The sequence below is a fragment of the Hyperolius riggenbachi genome, chromosome 2 (assembly GCF_040937935.1).
Source record: "Hyperolius riggenbachi isolate aHypRig1 chromosome 2, aHypRig1.pri, whole genome shotgun sequence".
In the NCBI taxonomy this organism is placed as follows: domain Eukaryota; kingdom Metazoa; phylum Chordata; class Amphibia; order Anura; family Hyperoliidae; genus Hyperolius; species Hyperolius riggenbachi.
Genome location: NC_090647.1, coordinates 194,216,902 through 194,236,715, shown reverse-complemented (window position 1 = coordinate 194,236,715; position 19,814 = coordinate 194,216,902). Strand labels below are relative to the sequence as shown.

At 43.0% G+C, this 19,814-nt stretch overlaps 1 protein-coding gene across 2 annotated transcripts in view; it reads left to right on the top strand.

The window, feature by feature from the left end:
* ABCC4 (ATP binding cassette subfamily C member 4 (PEL blood group)) overlaps window positions 1-19,814 on the top strand; it is a 418,547-nt gene that overhangs the window by 89,110 nt on the left and 309,623 nt on the right. Inside the window, exon 2 of one of the 2 annotated variants that reach the window (XM_068267922.1) lies at window positions 8,289-8,399. In XM_068267922.1, the coding sequence (XP_068124023.1) occupies window positions 8,289-8,399 (111 nt within the window). Of the gene's footprint in view, window positions 1-8,288; window positions 8,400-19,814 lie in introns of those variants that run through there. The other variant, XM_068267923.1, reaches the window with a different exon arrangement.

Sequence of the window (19,814 nt, the reverse complement as noted above, 5' to 3'; positions counted from 1 at the left end):
AGTTGCAATTGCAGTCATAAATGCATTGCATTGTGATTTTCCAAATTGTTACTCACAAATGTTCCTTTTAAGTTATGTGTGATTTTCATTTTTTGTGTGCATTTGCATTTTCCACTTTGTTCCTGTAGAAACATGCCCCCCCCCCCCCCCCTTCCTCAAAAAAAAAGCAAAAAACAAAAAAATAAACACAATAAATGTAAACAGGAAAATTGCACAGCACCATGTGTAATATTCACTGCCATTCACTTTAACCTAGATGCAATAGTTGAGAAATGCTGCAGGGGCAGTGTTTGCATTTGTGGAAAAAAGGAATTGTATAGTGACAATGGAAATGGTACACCATGATTTTGTTTAATTCAGTGGTGATATCATTGGTCAAAGACGTGTTCTGAAAATCGGATCAAAATGCATGCGATGGAAAAGGGCCCCTAGGCTATGAAGCTAATTACCGAACAAGCATAGTGTGAACCTGGGAGCGGCTGCCCATAAGATGGTTTACACATTTTTTTAGACAACAGGGGAGAGATGACAATGCATCCTAAAACCAGGCCGCATCTGAAATGACTATCAATAGAGGCGTGCAGAACTCCCAGGCTGACACTATGCTTTTTTGGTAATTGGTTAGCGGTTAGGGTCCCTTCCAGAAAGATGGCCTCATCGTGGCGGAAGGGTCCAGTACGGAACACTCTGCATGCAAACTGTTTGTGGGAGCTACCATCCTCCATTAATGGGCGTAGTGGTTTGCGCTCGCGCCTTGCAGCGCTGGGTCCTTGGGTCAAATCCCAGCCATGGTACTATCTGCAAGAAGTGTGTTCTCCCCGTGTCTGCGTGGGTTTCCTCCCACATCCCCCCTGTGCCTCCATCCATGCCCCTGTGTCTCCTTCTGTCCCCTGTGCCTCCATCAATGCCCCCTGTGCCTCCATCCATACCTTTGTGCCTCTTTCCATCCTGCCTGTGCCACCATCTATGCCACTGTGCCTCCATCCATGCCTTCTGTGCCTCCATGTATTTTTTTTTCTAACAATATCTTTCTTTTTATCGAGAAGCTTTGAAAATGCAAACAGTTGTAACAAAGTAATGCAGTACATTTCTCAGCTTCTTGTTGCCAATTAATGATATTATGCAGGTTCCTTTGTTTTGTATCAAATCTCTACCATTTTACATACTGAAGAATGCACACATTTTAGGCATTATTGATGACAAATATATCGAACCTGAGTAGTATTTTAGAACCAGTGGAATATCCACTATTACAATTAAATAATGACTGCTTAAAAGTAATTTTTGTCTGTAGATCTTAACATATGCCATTTTTTCCTCTGATATTTCTGAAACACGTCAGTGAATTTGGTAGAATAACCAGATAGCTCATGGTGACCCAGAATAACCAGGAAAGTATAAGGTTGGGATCACACTTGTCTGTTGGTTTTCTGTTTGATGTGCTGCATGTGTGTTTGTATATGGAATGACATGCACGTTATTTCACAGCAGCTAATGGACTGTATTTATTTAATAGTAAAAGCACACAATGCTGCACTGCTGTAGTCTTTTTTTTTTCCCCCACCATGTGAAAAACCCATAAAGGGCCCATTTCCATTGTGCTCCACTGTGTCTAGCAAGACGCGATGCCGGCACTGCTGTGATAGCTATAGGGATTTGCATGTGTGATGTGGGAGAATGCAGCAAGGCATCCAATTTTATTTTATTTTTTTTATTCCCACATGCAAATCGGATGGCTGCCTATTGATTTTAATAGGCTATGTTTACCTACTCAAATTCACGTGCCGGGAAACTGCAAATTTGTGTAAGTGGAAACAGGCTCTTACTTTGAGTTATCCCACTGATTAAAATTGGTTCTCAGTTTTTATATACAGTATATTGAACACAGAAAAGTGTGCTCCCTGCCTCAGGGTCTAAAAGAAACCAAAAACCCTCTTACTAAAAAGCAATGCCGAGTATAAATTTAAGAAGGCAAAATTATATTCGAGCAGTTTGCTGTTCCATTTTACATTGGAATGCTATATTACTTCTTAATACTTTTTGTATGGGAGTAGAATCTTGTTATAGTAAACTCTGAAATAATAAACCTCTGGCTATAATAAACTCAGTCCCCAGGTCCCAACTGCTCCTGTTATGAATATACAAAACTGTATATGACAAATTCTGATCTAGTAAACTACTTGGCCAGGTCTCTTGACAGGATTCTACTGTACTGTACTGTATTGCATGAAAGTGAAAGCCCCAAACCATGATGATGGGGGCATCATGGCTTGGGGCTGCTTTACTGCGTCAGGGCCTGGACAGATTGCTATCATTGAAAGAAAAATGAATTCCCAAGTTTATCAAGACACTTTGCAGGAGAACTTAAGGCCATCTGTCCACCAGCTGAAGCTCAGCAGAAGATGGTTGCTGCAACAGGACAACGACCCATAAAAGTAAATCAACAACAGAATGGCTTAAACAGAAGAAAATATGCCTTCTGGAGTGGCCCAGTCAGAGTCCTGACCTCAACCCGATTCAGATGCGGTGGCATGACCTCAAAAAAGCAATTCACACCAGACATCCAAAGAATAATGCTGAATTTGAAACAGTTCTGTAAAGAGGAATGGTCAAAAATTACTCCTTACCTTTGTGAACGTCTAATCTGCAACTACAGGAAATGTTTGGTTGAAGTTATTGCTGCCAAAGGAGGTTCAACCAGTTAGTGAATCCAAGGGTTCACATACTTTTTCCACCTGTACTGTAAATTTTTACATGGTGTGTTCAATAAAAACATTTAATTATTTAAGTGGTATTAGTTTAAGCACACTGTGATTGTCTATTGTGACTTAGATGAAGATCAGATCACATTTTATGAGCAATTTGTGCAGAAATCCATATAATTCCAAAGGGTTCACATACTTTTTACTGCTACTGTATATCCTTGATTTTGCGCTTACCCATGCTTGCAATAAGTTTTACTTTTTTTTTTAATTAGCTGAGCAAATATTAGTATTGAGGGGGCAAAGAAAAACGTCAGGAAACTAGATCTATCAAGGACTCCTTTCATCCCTGGGTCTTTCTAACAAGTCACTATTTTGTGCTGTTTCTAGGTTTTCTGTCCACAGAGACAGCAGTTGTTGTACATTTTATGCTTGTGTGTGTAAGCTATATAGTATGTTTTGCCCGCATCTAAATTAAAGCTAAGTGATGTTTGAGCTACTATACAGTTATCTTGCTTGTGGTTTGAATTGTTTCTTTGACTTATATGTGATATAAAATTAAATCCCTTTATTCTTTCCACTAAGTTTGTTTAGAACTGTATGCAGTGCTGTGATATTGTTATGTATAGTGTTCTACCTGAGCTGTCATACTGCTTTAACCTAAGTTATGTACTGACACTAGGGGCCATATTCTATTCAAGGTGATAAGTAGCTTGCATCTACTTATCACTTTGCCATCGCGCAAGGATTACCGGCAAATCCTATTGCCGGTTTCCTTTGCGCGATAGCCCATCATTAGGGAGCATTACTCAGGTCAAAGCCTTAGCTATGCTCCCTTTACACGGCCAATGAGCAGCTAGGCTTTATGAATGTGGTGCTGTGCTTCAGCACCAGGGCTTGCTCCCCAGAGATGCGTGTGCGAGTGCTGAACATCGCCTCTATCTTCTGCCGTTGCATCTGGGGTTCTCATTTAATAAGGAGACCCACAGAGCTCCCTGTCAGGCCGTCACAGATCGCTGAAGCTCCCCCGGAGCTGCACCATCACCCCTCAGTAATTTACATACCGCCGGGGCTCCACATTGGTCCACAGTCTTGACCAATGAAAATGGTCTAGACCGTGTAACAATGGGGAGCTCCGGCAAGTGATTCAAAGAAGCTTTGCCGGGGCTCTTATACACAGTAATTACAGTGAGAGTACACTGTAATTACAGCATCGGTAAACTTGTTGTGAGAGGAGGCAGTTGATTAGCGGTGGTATGTAAATTACTAAAATCCAGAGGCTCCAAAGCTTTCTGGATAAAGCGCTTATCTGGCCAGTCTAGCAGTGGTCAGAGATATCTGGTGAGTCTGTTTCCTGTATGGTGCTTTTGGTGGTGGACTTCTGCATTTGATCTGGAAATTGAATATATTGGTGGTATGAAGGAAGAGAACATTCTGATCGAAGTTTGAATCTGAATTGACTTGTATAAAAGCTAAATGTGTGCTAAACGTATAAAATCACTTCAAAATCGATAGCGCTTTTCAGGCGATAAACAAACCGAAACAACTGACCTGAACAAATACCTATGTTTGACACCTCCCTCCAGTTGTCACAGACTCAACCCCTCCCAACACTCCAAAATCCCCCCCCCCCCCCAACCATGTCCCATTTCAGCAGACTAGAACAGGATCTGGGTACTTTGTCTGTACAGTTACTGTTTTTAAAACCGTCACCTGAAATACGCAAGACCTTCCCTTAAAAATACATAATTTGGATGGCAGCATATGTTGCTTTAATAGTCACTATCAATTAGGATCAGTGACAGTGGATGAGTTTCTTTAGGTTTTGTGCACTTAAAGAGGACCTAAACTTTTCCACAGGAGAGAAGCAAAACACAGAAAAACCCACCTCGTTTGTATTTAGAGAGAACAGCCTGTCTAATTGTCCCTTATCTGGACGTAATAAATCACTGTAATTTGAGCTAACACCTTTGTCTGATCTGTGCCAATAGGACATAGACAGTGCTAGTCTAGCAACTGTTTCGTGAAACTTGCTTCATCAGACTCTTGTTTCTTACTGCATCCTCATCAGCACTTTACTGTGTGAGAGCACAGAGGAGTTTCCCCATTTAGCAAGTGGCCTGTATGACATATTATGTCATGATATGATTATTTGGTGACAGCATATCTTGCTTTATCAGTGTAAAAACTGTTACCAACAAATTTGCACAGTTACTTTTTCATTTTGTGAACTTTAAAACATAGGAATAAATCAATGAGTATGGGAATTGTGGTATGTGCAAGTGTTTGGGAGTCTGTGAACATTCACAGGGAGATCAGGCCAGTAGAGTGATGAAATGATTCACATTTTCAGGAAGAGCAGCAGCATACTCACATCTACAATTATTCTTCTTCTGGGAAAAATACTCATCATATCCTTATTTACAAGATGCATCCTGTTAAATTCCAGAAACAAATAATGGGTAACATTAGCCCTAGAGATGTTATAAATGATAGTTCTATTTTATTTTCTGTAAAAGACAATAGGACATGTGGTTGTGAGCTTTTGCTGCAAAGAATGGCAAACAATATTTTCTTACTTTCTTGACTAATTGGTTTTCGATACAGTCTGCACTCTAGTAGAGGATCCAGGCAGTTCATTGTAAAGCTTCGTATTTCTTTTGTGTAAGCAGATGCAGAGTAAATATTACAGTAGAATCTCACTATAGTAAACTCCGATATAGTAAACTCAGTCCTCAGGTCCCAGCAAATGGGTCTGTATGAATACACAATGTATGACCAATTCTGGTATAGTAAACTACCTTTCCTGGTCCCTTGGAGTTTACTATAAAGGGATTCTACTGTATTTCTATTTTTTTTTCTTTACTTCTCATGATTTCCATACAATATTGTTAAAGTAAGGTTTTGTTCACATTTGGGAGAGATCTTCAGTGGATAGCCAGAGCGGACAGTGCAATATCTGCCCTGGTGGTTTGTTGTGGTTAGTTGGAGTCTTGAGGCAGATGCATTTCCACCATTAGCTTCTATGGGAAATGCATCCACATCTCCGGAAAAATCATGCTGGTCAGGACTTTGTTGAGGGCTTGAGCCCACTAAAGGCTCGTTTTCATATGCACGATTTTAGCCACGCTTTTGGAAATGTGATCGCAGGGACAACAGAGAGTGCATACACTGATGTTTCCATACATGCACTGCGATTCACTGAATCGCAGCGCATAGTTGCACGCATTTTGGAATGATTCCGCAGCAATCTCTTTCATTATAAATGAATGGGATCGCAAGTGTCTCTGGGAAGAATCACTTCATGCAGTGCAGAGCAATGCTGACGCGTGCCCACCTGCGTTGCACGTGGAAACGAGCCATTAGGGACAGAGACAGAAACAAAAATCATTACTTTGTAAAATGGGGAGTAGTTAAGTTAATAGGTAAGATTTAAGTTACATAAAGATGCATACGTACCGTTGCCCAAAATCATTATTAGTGACCATTTTGGGAACTGTTTAGGAAAAATCGCTGAAAAAAGACATGCTGATTGGCTCCCAGTTGATGGGCTTATTCTCTTCTATGGGGGAAGAGTGAGAAGTTTCCCGCTACCGAGACAACCGAGACAACTGGTCAATAGTAGTCCAGCAAAGTGCATCAATAATGATGGCATCATCATCATTGACATCATGAGACACCTGTCCGGACACTTGATTTTTCCTCAAGACAATTAAGAACAGTTGTTTCAGCAACCAAAATGTTGAATCTGTATATAGCGACGCACAAATTGCATCATCATATGGAAATGGGGCCTAATGGAATTATCCGCATTGCCCTGCCAAGGGCATTTGCTACGCATCCATAACATGACTGCAGCCGCACAGTCACTGATTCACTGCTCCTTCCGCCTCCCTCACTTTTGTTAATGATGACCCAGACCACACAAAAGAAGATGCTTTTTCATAAATCAAGTGTTGAAGAGTTATGTTCTGCTTGGATGACCAGCTCATAAGAATCATTTGAATATTACCATTATTATTGTAAGTGCTTGGCCTGGTCAGAACCTTTTAACTACTTTCTCTGAAAGGTATGAAAACAAGAACTTCTCCAAATAGAGTTCATAAAACTACCACTAAAGTATTGTTACTGGCATCTAAATTAGGTCCAATTAACCCACAGGAACTCAGGCAAAAAGAAAAATACAGAGAAGTTCTAACTCTTGAAACTAAAAAGAAAAATGCAGTTGTACTTCAGCACATTACTTATGCTGCCCAAAAACAGATTGACGTTCTGGCAAAACTGAAAACTCTGCAGTCAGGCTGCAATGATGCTACAGTTAGTGATTCCTCTGCAGACAATTGCCTGTGATTAGATTCTTGCAACTGTTTACTGCAAATAAAGGTTCTGCCCCTTACATGCAACACCATGAGATATACACAAAGATGGGGAACCCACTATGCAACATGTCCTGATGTACTGGTTCCTTACACCAAACAGCAAAAGAGAACTAGATACAAACACTAGAAAACTGATGGAAAAAAAGATAATATTCCAGTTAGGCAAAGGCAAAATTCTGCAGCACCACAGCAGGGTATTAATGGCTCTTTATTGGAATAAGAACACACGGCCATTCAGCTATCTCTCTGTTTTTATTCCATTAAACAGCTATTAATACTCTGACGTGGTGCTGCAGAATTTTGCTTTTGCCATTTTTGTTGGGATTTAGGGTTTTTCTGCTCTAGGTCACAAGAGGAGATGGATAGTTGGCACTACAGCTGAAAGTGAAGCAAACACCAAGAATCATTTGCAGGGTTTAAAGAGGAACTCCAGTGAAAATAATGTAGTAAAAAAAGTGCTTCATTTTTTACCATAATTATGTATAAATGATTTAGTCAGTGTTTGCTCATTGTAAAATCTTTCCTCTCCCAGATTAACATTCTGACATTTATTACATGGTGACATTGTTACTGTGGGCAGGTTATTTAGCTGTTTCTAGCTGCTCTGTCTGTTACAGACAGCTAATAACAGCTATTTCCTGTCTCTGAACATTGTTACATTGTGGCAGTTTGCCAGCAGTACCGCGGTATTCAGAGCCTCTTGTGGGAGGGGTTTCAGCACAAAATCAGTCACACAGCGCCCCCTGATGGTCTGTTTGTGAAAATCATTGTCTTTCTCATGTAAAATGGGGTATCAGCTACTGATTGGGAAAAAGTTCAATTCTTGGTTGGAGTTTCTCTTTAACTGCTTTAGCTCAGTTGGTAACGTGCTCTGACTTTAGCAGTATACTGAAGTACATACAGAGAAAGGAGAAGTCGGCACTGCTAGTTACTGTAATTATTCCAACGTGAGGCACTCAAACATGGCATATATACATAAACAAAAGTAACGTACTTATAATTTCCAAATGATTTCCATTGTATGAACACTATTATACTTCAACAAAGCAGAAATTATACTCAATCATGTGATATAAAAAAATGAATATCTGCATATTTTTGCTTTGTAATTGTGATAATGCTACTTAATAAATACAAGTGTATGCTTAATATGTATCAGTGTCCCTTTTGTAATGTACACGTGTTAATCCATGTTTTTTCCCCCCAGCTGGCTCAATTCTTTATTTCTTGTTGGCCACAAACGGAAACTTGAAGAAGATGACATGTATAATGTGCTGCCTGAAGACAGCTCGGAGAGACTTGGAGAGGAGCTGCAATGGTGAGAGATGTCTTGTCTTCTCAGACTGAGGTTCTCTTTGTATTGTGTATGTCACTGTAAATATGAACAGAAAAGTATGTATTTTTAGCATGTAAATTGTCATTATAAAGCAGTGTATGTGACCTAAAAAGTTTGATTTACCTGGGGCTTCTTCCAGCCCCTATAAGTCTCTGTCCCTCGGTGCAGCTGCGCAGTCACCCACTTGTCAGCTGCTTCCTCCGTAATGATCGGCAACCCGACTGGGTCTGCTTCTTCTGCTCATGCGTGGTTGCGCGTATGTGTAGGTAGTGCTCCCAGGTCGCGTCATGTATCCTGTAAAGCCATTGCCAGCTGCAGATACTAAGCAAAAAAAATGTCTGTATACACACACACACACACACACACACGCTATGCGTAGACATTTTTTGCTTAGTGAATGCATATGCCAGTTTTTAGAATATGTACTTTTACTGTACAAGGTTTTTTTTGGTTTGTTTTTTAACTCCAGAAGCGCTCGACTACTGCACTGCATATGCCTGTCTGCTGACAACTATGTTCTATTTCTGTCTACAGGTTAGATATTTTCCTGAGAATTCAGTATTTTTCTTTGTTCACTGCCTGCTGCAGCAAACTCATAATCCAACTTTTTATTGTACCATATTTCACATTTCAGTTGTGTGAAAAGCAATCTTTCAATACTTTCTAGGTGTTTTCATCAGTGATATGGTAGGACTGGATCTAGTTATATATTCAGTCATAAAAGAAAACATGAACATAATTTTGCTAATACAGATGACTGACAGTATGTTTAGAGATCTCCTAGGCACTGGAATGGGAATATCCCACATGGCTGAGCAATTCTGGACTGGGTTGTGGAAGTTCATTGAGATGAACTATGTGCGCCAATTACCCTGTCTAAGCTATTATGGATCGAATCTAAAGCTTGCAAACAGAGAAAGGATCCTCTCATTCTACACTTCCTATGCATCTGGGACAAAATCAAGACTCGCTGGGCTTGATGTCTCCACATCTTCCTGTCACATGTATACTGGACCAGCCATCTTTGAAACCAGGCTTTGACAACCCTGTGGCCTTCAAATTGTGGCAATTAGAAAGATTATCTATATCATACAATTTGTTACAGAAACAAAATCATGCATCCCTTATTCAGCTATCTTGAAGTAAGGCATACCTTCCAATATTTAACATGGGCTACCGAATCATTACTAACTGCAGATAGTTTCCAAAATAAGTGCCAAGATAACTCTTTAGCATTGGAAATACTTTCATTAAAATATATTTACCCCAAGCAAACCAGAAAATTCTATATATTTTCAAATGGGAGCAAAAATTGGTGATGTAGTAGATATACAAGTTTTTTTATATAATCCAAAAATATATATCTAGCAGCTCAATTTGCCCCAACATTTTAGGAACTAACCATAACATACGCTTCTGCTGGTTCTTTACCTTATGTGAAATTGTTCACTGTGGTTGTATTGTTCATACTGACCACTTTTCACTGTTGTACATAGTTGTTGCAATTTTCAATAAATACTATTGCCGATATCTGCTGTCTCATCTCCTGTATGTGCTGCACAGAGTGGTCACCAGCTCCGCTGTCAGTGAGGTTCATAACATTAACATTGGATTCATTTGTCTCCGTTCCAATCTGCGAACTGACTGTTTTTCTAACGCCAGTGTGGTTCTAACGCCAGTGTCTATAATGCTTCAGAAGTTCATTTAGGCCTTTATACACACACACACACACACACATATATATATATATATATATATATATATATATATATATATATATATATATATATATATATATATATATATATTTATTTATATATATATATATATATAATATAATATAATAATTTATAAAAAAAATATAATACTTTATAAAAAATAAGTCACATGTGTCTAAAACTGCCCACTTCTACCCAGCATGCACCTTGTCATTGGGAAGTCAGCAGCAAACTACCGCACTCAGCAAATGTTACCGACAGCTTTCCGCACCACACCGCACACTTACCGCACACTTACTGACTGCTCTCGCACTCGGAATTTTTTATATGAATTCACTGCAAAAACCCTCATTTACCACTAGCGGTAATTTCCTGCCTGTCTCTGAACTACCGCACTCACTTTTATGAATTGAGGCCAATGTGTCCAAACCAATGAAAGGTGAAGAGTGGTAATAGGAGCAGAAGTGTTGCTAAGATTCTTGTACTCCCACATCACATACATACTTTGACAGGTAAGTAGTGCCGATTTCAGGCTACAGTCTGCCTTTGCCCTTCATGGTCTACTGTGACATTCTGTAGAGTGTGCTTCTGCATGACAGTTGTGGAAACTACCCGCTCACACACACTGTTGAAGCTACGTACACTCTTTCTGCAGGGTTTTATGGAGAGCATTTACATCATTACCTGTTTCTCACCTGAGCTTACAATCTTCAGCAAAATGAGCACATTTTCCCGTTTCAGCATTTGATATGTTCTCTTTGTACTATTTTCAATGAAGGGTTTAAAGGTTTTGCAGATTTATTTTAGTATTTATATAGAGCTAAAATCTGCTGCAGCACATCACACAGTATATAGTCTTGTCACAATCTGTCCCTCAGAGAGGCTCACAATCTAATGTCTAGCATAACCAGAAATCAGCATTCCACAAACGATGCAAAGTAATCACTGTCTCGCTATAATTAAACACTAGTTAATTCTAGCAGCCCTTAAACCTCTCATCAGTGAATGACCCTTAAAGATATCATGTAACGAAACCAAAAAAGGGGCGCAGGAGCCCTTACAGGAAAAAACGGTACTGCCATAGGTGCCTACTAGGCACCTCCCGACCTGCTATTCAGGCGCCTCCCAATGTGGAAATGTACCTTCTTTGTCGCAATTTTGTGTGTGTGCGTGTGTATGTGTGGGGGGTAGTCTATAACCGGCATGCTAGGGTCTGACTTAATGCAGCCTGCATGCTGGTGGTTCAACACTGAAACACAAGAGCGGAAAAAAGGACAACCTATAATGAATAGTAATATAAGCAGCAAAGTACATCATTTAAAAGGTGTGATCACACATTTTAACGCAGGTTGGAAAAGTCATCATAAGCTTCAATTATTTCAACATGACTCACATTTTTTTTTCCTATGGTTCCTAATAAAGGAAATGTGTTCCTATGACAGCAATCTAACTTTGGAAACAAAGCCAGATATTAAAAAGTAAAACAGGAAGTGCAACAGTTCGGTGAAAGCAGCCAGGCTTTTATTAGGTCTATTGTCCAGCAGCCCACTTTCCTTTACAGAGAATCTTTTAATACTATAGTTGCTTATTTCATACAGCAGTTTAAAGAGTAATACTGTAGTAATGTAAGTGCAGAAATCCATAGCAACCAATATATCTTAAAATTACTGTGGATGCCATTGTAGGATACGGCCCTGTATTTCTTTCATTCAAAAAGTCTGGAATTATAGCAATAATCCCTATTAGTAGCCAAGGTGTGAAGTGTGGTGTGTTAAATCATGACCTACAAACCAAGTGTCCAGATACTCTTCTTCTGGAGTTACAGTGATTATTGTCATACTTTCATAAAATTAGTTTAAAATGTACTAACATATCCACAGAGAGCTCAACGCATCTCCAGGTGGGATATCATAAATCATCCAGTGAGCTTGAAATTGAATTATAAAATTTTCTTCTGCCATGTGGTAAAATTGCAGTCTTCACCTGGGCCATATACCGTAGAAAGTCATTAAATAGCATTAGCTATATTGCAGCTGAGTGACTGCAGTCTCATGCAGAAACCCACAGGAAGAACATTTTAGGAATCGTGAAATATTCTTGTAATGTGCAGGAGGAGCAGGCTGTGTAAGCAGGTGTTAACTCACCTAAACCACCTCCTCTCTTCCATTGTGCTCCACCCCACGTTGCATCTTCTGACATTTCCTTCTTCACAGCAGAAGTTTAGGTTAGAAGGCAGAAGTGTAAAAAGATGTAGAGCAGCGTGCAAAGTATTGTAAGGGAGGCAGTGGCTTAGGTGAGTTAACCTCTGCTTACATAGCCTGAACCCTCTGCACACTCTGGGACAATGGTGATTTTTGCGAAATCGCTCTTGCTCATTTTTAATCCTGTGTATAATCTGATATGACTCCCGATGAGGGTAGCAAGTCCACATATGTATAGATTTTCAGCGTGTTTATTTGGGTGCTGGATGATGTTGATAGCTAAAATATTGGAAAATATTATTTGCTCCCCTTTATCTATGATTCACATTTACCCCTCTACCTTCAACTAACATTAGCACTCCCCATTTATGCCTAACACTAACCTCTTCACCTATGCCTAACACTAACATGATCTCCCCAACTATAACCTCTATCCTACTCCTAACCCACCCCCTACCACCAGCTCCTACCTCTGTGTATTGGTGCAGATGCCTGTAGCTCATCTAGAGATAACCAAACCCTGGAAAGTTAGCCGATCACATAACGTTGCCTAACCGCTTGCTTCCTGGTGCCCAACTGAAGCACCTAATTAACATAGCAGTTTATAGGACGCCTTCAGGAACCGACGCCAAATTTACCTGATCTGGACAATATAGTAGAGCAATCGCTGGAAGTCATTTTATTGTCTATATTCTATAGTTCTCATATTTGTAGAAGTTATACTGTTAAATTACCAGACTTTAAGGGTTTATTCTCATCACTGTATATATATTTACTAAGGAGGGTGGAGGCGTTATCCATTCATAGTGTATAAATACAGGTTCCCATAGCTTTTAAAATGTATAAATGATGTGGTCAACAGTAGCCTTTACTTCATCGAAGCACATAGAGTAGCTTATTTTAATCTTTACTGGTTTGAAACTTAGAACAGGGGATTTCCATGAGGTGGCAATGACCTGCTTAGCTATGAGACACTGAGTTCTATTGAATGCTTGTGATTTGCATTGGTTTTGCTCCTAATAGAGCTATCTCTGTTGATTTGGGGAGTCTCCATGATTGTTTAAATTACTTGGTAGGTTTTGGTCAATATTATGGGAGCCTTAGGGGCAACCACTACATACTTAGGGACATGCCCCTCAGTCTGCCGACCATGGGCTTGATTCACAAAGCGGTGCTAACTGTTTAGCACGGGTGTGCTAAACAGTTAGCGCGCAAAGTGCCGTTCGCGGACTTTTGAGCACGCAAAGGGCAAATTGCGCGTGCAAAAGTCCACAATCGTGCGAATTAAGCTGCTAGATATGTATTTTTGGATTATATAAAAAATCTTGTATACTACATCACCAATTTTTGCTCCAATTTGTAAATATATGGAAATATATACAGGTATGTATAAATCGTTTCCCTCTTTTCATCTGTTACACTTTAAGGAGACTTTGGATAAAAAGATTGATGGCATACATAAAGTGTACCAGATCTGTTGTAAAAGGAATATTTGATACTCACCCGCGGCTTCCTCCAGCAGCATAAACACGTCTGAGTCCCACGACGTCCTTCCGCAGTGTGCGCAGAACACCTGTACTGACGCGACTCAGCCAGTTACCGGGGCTGATCGCAGCTGAATGGCACACTGCGGGAGGACGTCGTGGGACTCGGACATCTATATGCTGCTGGAGGAAAACGCGAGTGAGTATCAAATCTTCCTTCTACAACAGCTCTGGTTTACTATAAAAGCACCTGGGAGGCGATTGCGGCAGCCTTTTGTCCCGCGGTGGCTTCCACTTGTGTGGCTAGGGAAAAAGATTTGTTGATCAAACAATTAAAAGCTAGTATTGCAGCTGGAACTACTGCAGAGCAGTTATTAAACTCCTCTACAGATCTTACTAAAGCAGCTACTTTATTTAGCCGATGCCACTGCTGAAACTTGTTAGGTCTACAGCTTTTGCAAATGTAGCATGTCGGACTCTCAGTTTGAAGACATGGTATGGAAATTTAACTTGAAATTGTTTGTGTGGAGTTACTTTACAGGAGATCTATTGTTTGGTCCAAAAAAAGCAGAGCAGGAAATGGGGAATAAAACTTTTTTTTGTAAAACCAAAAATGCTCAAACTGTTTCTAATACAGGACAGAAAAGGTCCAGAGGTTAGACATTTGACTAATCCAAAAAAACAAGGAATTTTGGCCTTAAAAAAATCGGTCGGTCCAAAACACAATGACTTTTATCAGGCGGTGGGGGGAAGGTTGAACTTTTTTGCACAACAATGGATATTGATGGTAAAAAGACCATTCCCAGCCAGAAGGCCCTCTTTCTAGGGATAACAATAGACTTGACAAGTCAGATGTTGTTTCTTTCTTCAGAGAAGATTGGAAAATTGACTCAAGCAGTATTGTGTTTGCAGCACTAGGAGAGTCCGATCCTCAGAGTAGTGTCTGGGGTGTGGAGGATGATGTCATCAACTATAGTGGCAGTCCTTAGGAACTTATGCACCTTGGAGAGCCCTAGAATTTTTTTTCTGGAGAGTTGCGATGGCAAGCTGTAAACTCTGAACTTCAGAGTGTTTACCGCAGCTCAGGTAATAACGTTGCTTCAGTGGTAGTTCCAAGCTGGTAAAAGGCAGTCTCTGGAAGGAACCTGTACAGAATGTCTTTACCACAAATGCAAGTTTGTGGGGCTGGGGGGCTCATGTGGGCCACAGAGCTTTTCAAGGGAGATGGTTGAAGCCAAAATCTTGGCTGTCATGGAATGTGCGAGAGTTTAGAGCAGTAAATCTGGCCTTGTTGGCAGCAGACATGATTCTTCAGATGTTTCATGTGCTAGTTCAGTTGAACAATGTCACAATGGTGACATTTTTAAACAAGCAGGGAGGAACCAGATATCAGTTGTTTCAGATAGGGGCGAAAAAGATCTTTCTTTGGGCAGAGACCAATCTCTTATCCCTAAAAACGATACATTTAAAAGGGACTCTGTTTCTTCTTAGCTTGTCTCCATCTATATTCAACATTCTGTCAGCAAAGTGGTCTCTAAACAAAGAGGTTTTTCAGGTTCTGAGATTCTTTTCTCTGAATCTGTGGGACAAAGCTGTGGAGATAAATGCTTTAGTACAGGAATGGAATTGCTTTCTTCTATTTTCTTTTCCTCCTCTGCAGTTGATTCAAGCAGTTCTCAAGAAATGGGAAGAATTGAAGAATCCGATGATTCTGATTTGCCTGACATGGCCAAGGAGGAGTTGGTACTCGTTTCTCAGGTTCTTGGTAAAGGAAGATCCTTGCTGCCTGCCGTCCAAGTCAGACCTGCTTTTTCAGGGAACACTGTGGTATCCACATCTGGATCTATTAGATTTGGCAGTTTGGATCCTGAGTTAACCACTTGCCGACCGCCCGCTCATAACGTGCGTTGGCAAAGTGGTAGCTGCAGGACCAGCGACGCACATCTGCGTCGCCGACCAGGCTAATTAATCAGGAAACAGCCGCTCGCGCGAGCGGCTGCTTCCTGTCAGTTCACAGCGGGAGGCTCCGTGAATAGCCTGCGGGCTGCCGATCGCGGCTCGCAGGCTAAATGTAAACACAAGCGGAAATAATTCGCTTTGTTTACATTTTTACAACGCTGCTAACAGTAGCAGCGTTGTACTAGATCAGCGATCGGCCGGGGATCGCTGTCACATGACAGGCAGGAGCCTGTTAGAGGCTGCACATGACAGATCCATTCCTGTGCAACCTCCGATCTCCGGGGCAGGGAGGGAGAAGAGGGAGAGGGGGAATCCTGCGGTGGAGGGGGCTTTGAGGTGCCCCCCGCCACCCACACGCATGCAGGAGCGATCAGACCCCCCCCCCCCAGCACATCATTCCCCTAGTGGGGAAAAAAGGGGGGCGATCTGGTCGCTCTGCCTGTTATTTGATCTGTGCTGGGGGCTGTAGAGCCCACCCAGCACAGATCTTAGAAATCAGCGCTGGTCCTTAAGGGGGGGGGGGGGGGGGGGTAAAGGCTGAGTCCTGAAGTGGTTAAAGAGACACTGAAACGAAAAAAAAAATTATGATATGAATTGGTTGTGTAGTACAGTTAAGAAATAAAGCATTAGGAGCAGAGACATACGTTCAGGGGCGTCGCTAGCCCTATTTGGGGGGGGGGGGGCACGTGCCCCCAACCTGTCCTGGGGTGCCACGGATCTCCCAGCCGCCGCTGCCCCGCTCTGTCAGCGGCTCCCTCCAGCCGCCGCCGCAGCATCACTCAGACCTCAGGATCAGGCGGCGAGTCGGCGACCAATCGTGCGGGCGCTAGGACCCAGCGCCTGCACTGATATGCGGAAGTGACATCACTTCCGCATATCGAGCGGGTGCGTCCGGTGCCCACTGGTCGGGTCGCCGCTGATCATGAGGTCTGCTGCGAGGTAAGGGGGGGGAGCGGCGGCTAGAGGGGGGCCTCCCTGTCACTCACTCACTCACTCACTCACTCCCTAAAGGGCCTCCCTGTCACTCACTCACTACCTAAAGGGGCTCCCTGTCACTTGCTCACTACCTAAAGGGGCTCCCTGTCACTCACTCACTACCTAAAGGGGCTCCCTGTCACTCACTCACTACCTAAAGGGGGTCCCTGTCACTCACTCACTGCCTAAAGGGGCTCCCTGTCACTCACTCACTCACTCCCTAAAGGGGCTCCCTGTCACTCACTCACTCCCTAAAGGGCCTCCCTGTCACTAACTCACTCCCTAAAGGGCCTCCCTGGCACTCACTCACTACCTAAAGGGCCTACCTGTCACTCACTCCCTAAAGGGGCTCCCTGTCACTCACTCACTACCTAAAGGGGCTCCCTGTCACTCACTCACTTCCTAAAGGGGCTCCCTGTCACTCACTCACTGCCTAAAGGGGCTCCCTGGCACTCACTCACTGCCTAAAGGGCCTCACTGTCACTCACTCACTACCTAAAGGGCCTCCCTGTCACTCACTCACTCCCTAAAGGGGCTCCCTGTCACTCACTCACTCCCTAAAGGGGCTCCCTGGCACTCACTGACTCCCTTAAGGGGCTCCCTGGCACTCACTCCCTAAAGGGGCTCCCTGGCACTCACTCACTGCCTAAAGGGGCTCCCTGGCACTCACTCACTCCCTAAAGGGGCTCCCTGGCACTCACTCACTGCCTAAAGGGGCTCCCTGGCACTCATTCACTCCCTAAAGGGGCTCCCTGGCACTCACTCACTGCCTAAAGGGGCTTCCTGTCACTCACTCACTGCCTAAAGGGGCTCCCTGTCACTCACTCACTGCCTGAAGGGCCTCCCTGTCACTCACTCACTGCCTGAAGGGGCTTCCTGGCACTCACTCACTGTCTCAAGGGGCTCCCTGGCACTCACTCACTGCCTGAAGGGGCTCCCTGGCACTCACTCACTGCCTGAAGGGGCTCCCTGGCACTCACTCACTGCCTGAAGGGGCTCCCTGGCACTCACTCACTGCCTGAAGGGGCTCCCTGGCACTCACTCACTGCCTAAAGGGGCTCCCTGGCACTCACTCACTGCCTGAAGGGGCTCCCTGGCACTCACTCACTACCTAAAGGGGCTCCCTGGCACTCACTCACTACCTAAAGGGGATCCCTGGCACTCACTCACTGCCTAAAGGGGATCCCTGGCACTCACTGCCTAAAGGGGCTCCCTGGCACTCACTCACTCCCTAAAGGGGCTCCCTGGCACTCACTCACTGCCTGAAGGGCCTCCCTGTCACTCACTTACTGCCTGAAGGGCCTCCCTGTCACTCACTCACTGCCTGAAGGGGCTCCCTGTCACTCACTCACTGCCTGAAGGGGCTCCCTGTCACTCACTCACTGCCTGAAGGGGCTCCCTGGAACTCACTCACTACCTAAAGGGGCTCCCTGTCACTCACTATCGGGGTCCCTGTCACTCACTACCTAACTGGAGGCGCCTGTCACTCACTAGCTAACCTGGGGGTCCCTGTCACTCACTACCTAACTTGGGGGGGCTACCATATTAAGGGGGCATTCTGCCTATTTATGTGAAATGCTGTCTATTTATGTGCCTCATGACTGCTGAATTTGTCTTGTTGGGAGCCTTATGATTTGTTGGGGGCCTCAAGATTGCTGAATTTGTCTTGTTGGGGGCCTCATGATTTGTTGGGGGCCTCATGATTGCTGAATTTGTCTTGTTGGGGGCCTCATGATTTGTTGGAGGCCTCATGATTGCTGAATTTGTCTTGTTGGGGGCCTCATGATTTGTTGGGGGCCTCATGATTGCTGAATTTGTCTTGTTGGGAGTCACATGATTGCTAACTGCGAGACTATGGGAAAAGCTGAATCCTTATCATATGAGACAATAGCATTAAACCTACTTTTTTAGCTTTTTAAAACAGAAAATAAAACTGGGAGGTTCTAAAAAATTGAATACATTTTTCAGGAGTAGGATGGATGAAATTGTTTATCTTCACAGTTTATTTTCAACTTGGATTTTCCATAATGTTCATGTATGAGTTAAAACGTCTGTACAGTATTTAGTTTAAATTGCTGTTGCCACTTTGCGATAGATAAGTGACTTTTGGGTTGCAGTTTGGGCACTCGACCTCCAAAAGGTTTGCCACCACTGTCATAACCTAATGTCCCACCATTGCTAGGTTCATGTAAATTTGTCTCCACCCGTTACCACACCTATATTCTGGTCCATGGCCCACCCATTTTTCCAGGGCTGTGGAGTCGGTCCAAAAATCCACCGACTCCGACTCCGACTCCTCAGTTTAGGATTCCCCCGACTCCGACTCCACGACTCCGACTCCTCTAATTTGCATATTACAATTTTGTTGATTAAAAGTATGTAACATGAAATTCGTCTCTTAACTGCCAACGCTTAGGAATTTCACAAGACAACTGAAGTGAGAAGGATATGTAGACTACTATATTTATTCCCTTTAGACTAAAACTAGTCCTTGGTAAGAGTACTTGTAAAAGGTACAAACCGGAACAAAGAACATCTATCAGGCCCTAGGCAATGTAAGTGTGGGTACATGTAAGAATGATGTGCAGGTACTCTGCAGGGGAACGAGGAGATTGTAAACAGACAACACCTATGTGTTCAATGTGCACGGCATTCTCAGTAGATTCCCTGCAGCTCTGTGGGGAGTGCATATGTAGAGTATAGTACTACTGTGTAACAAAGTAAACCTGAGACAGATGAAATTAAAGTTTTATACATACCTGGGGCTTCCTCCAGCCGACTTCAGGATAATCAGTCCCTCGTTGTCCTCCTCCACCACCTGGATCTTCTGCTATGAGTCCAGGTACTTGAGCCAGTCAGGCGTAGTGCGCATGCACACACTCCGCCGCCAGGAGCATACTACACCTGTGCAGCACTATTGCGCAGGTGCAGAATGTTCCTGGCTGTGGGAGCGGCATGCGGCCGGACAGCACTGACTGGCTGAATTACCAGGACTCATAGCAGAAGATCCGGGTGGTGGAGGACAGTGAGGGACTGATTAGCCTGAAGGGGGCTGGAGGA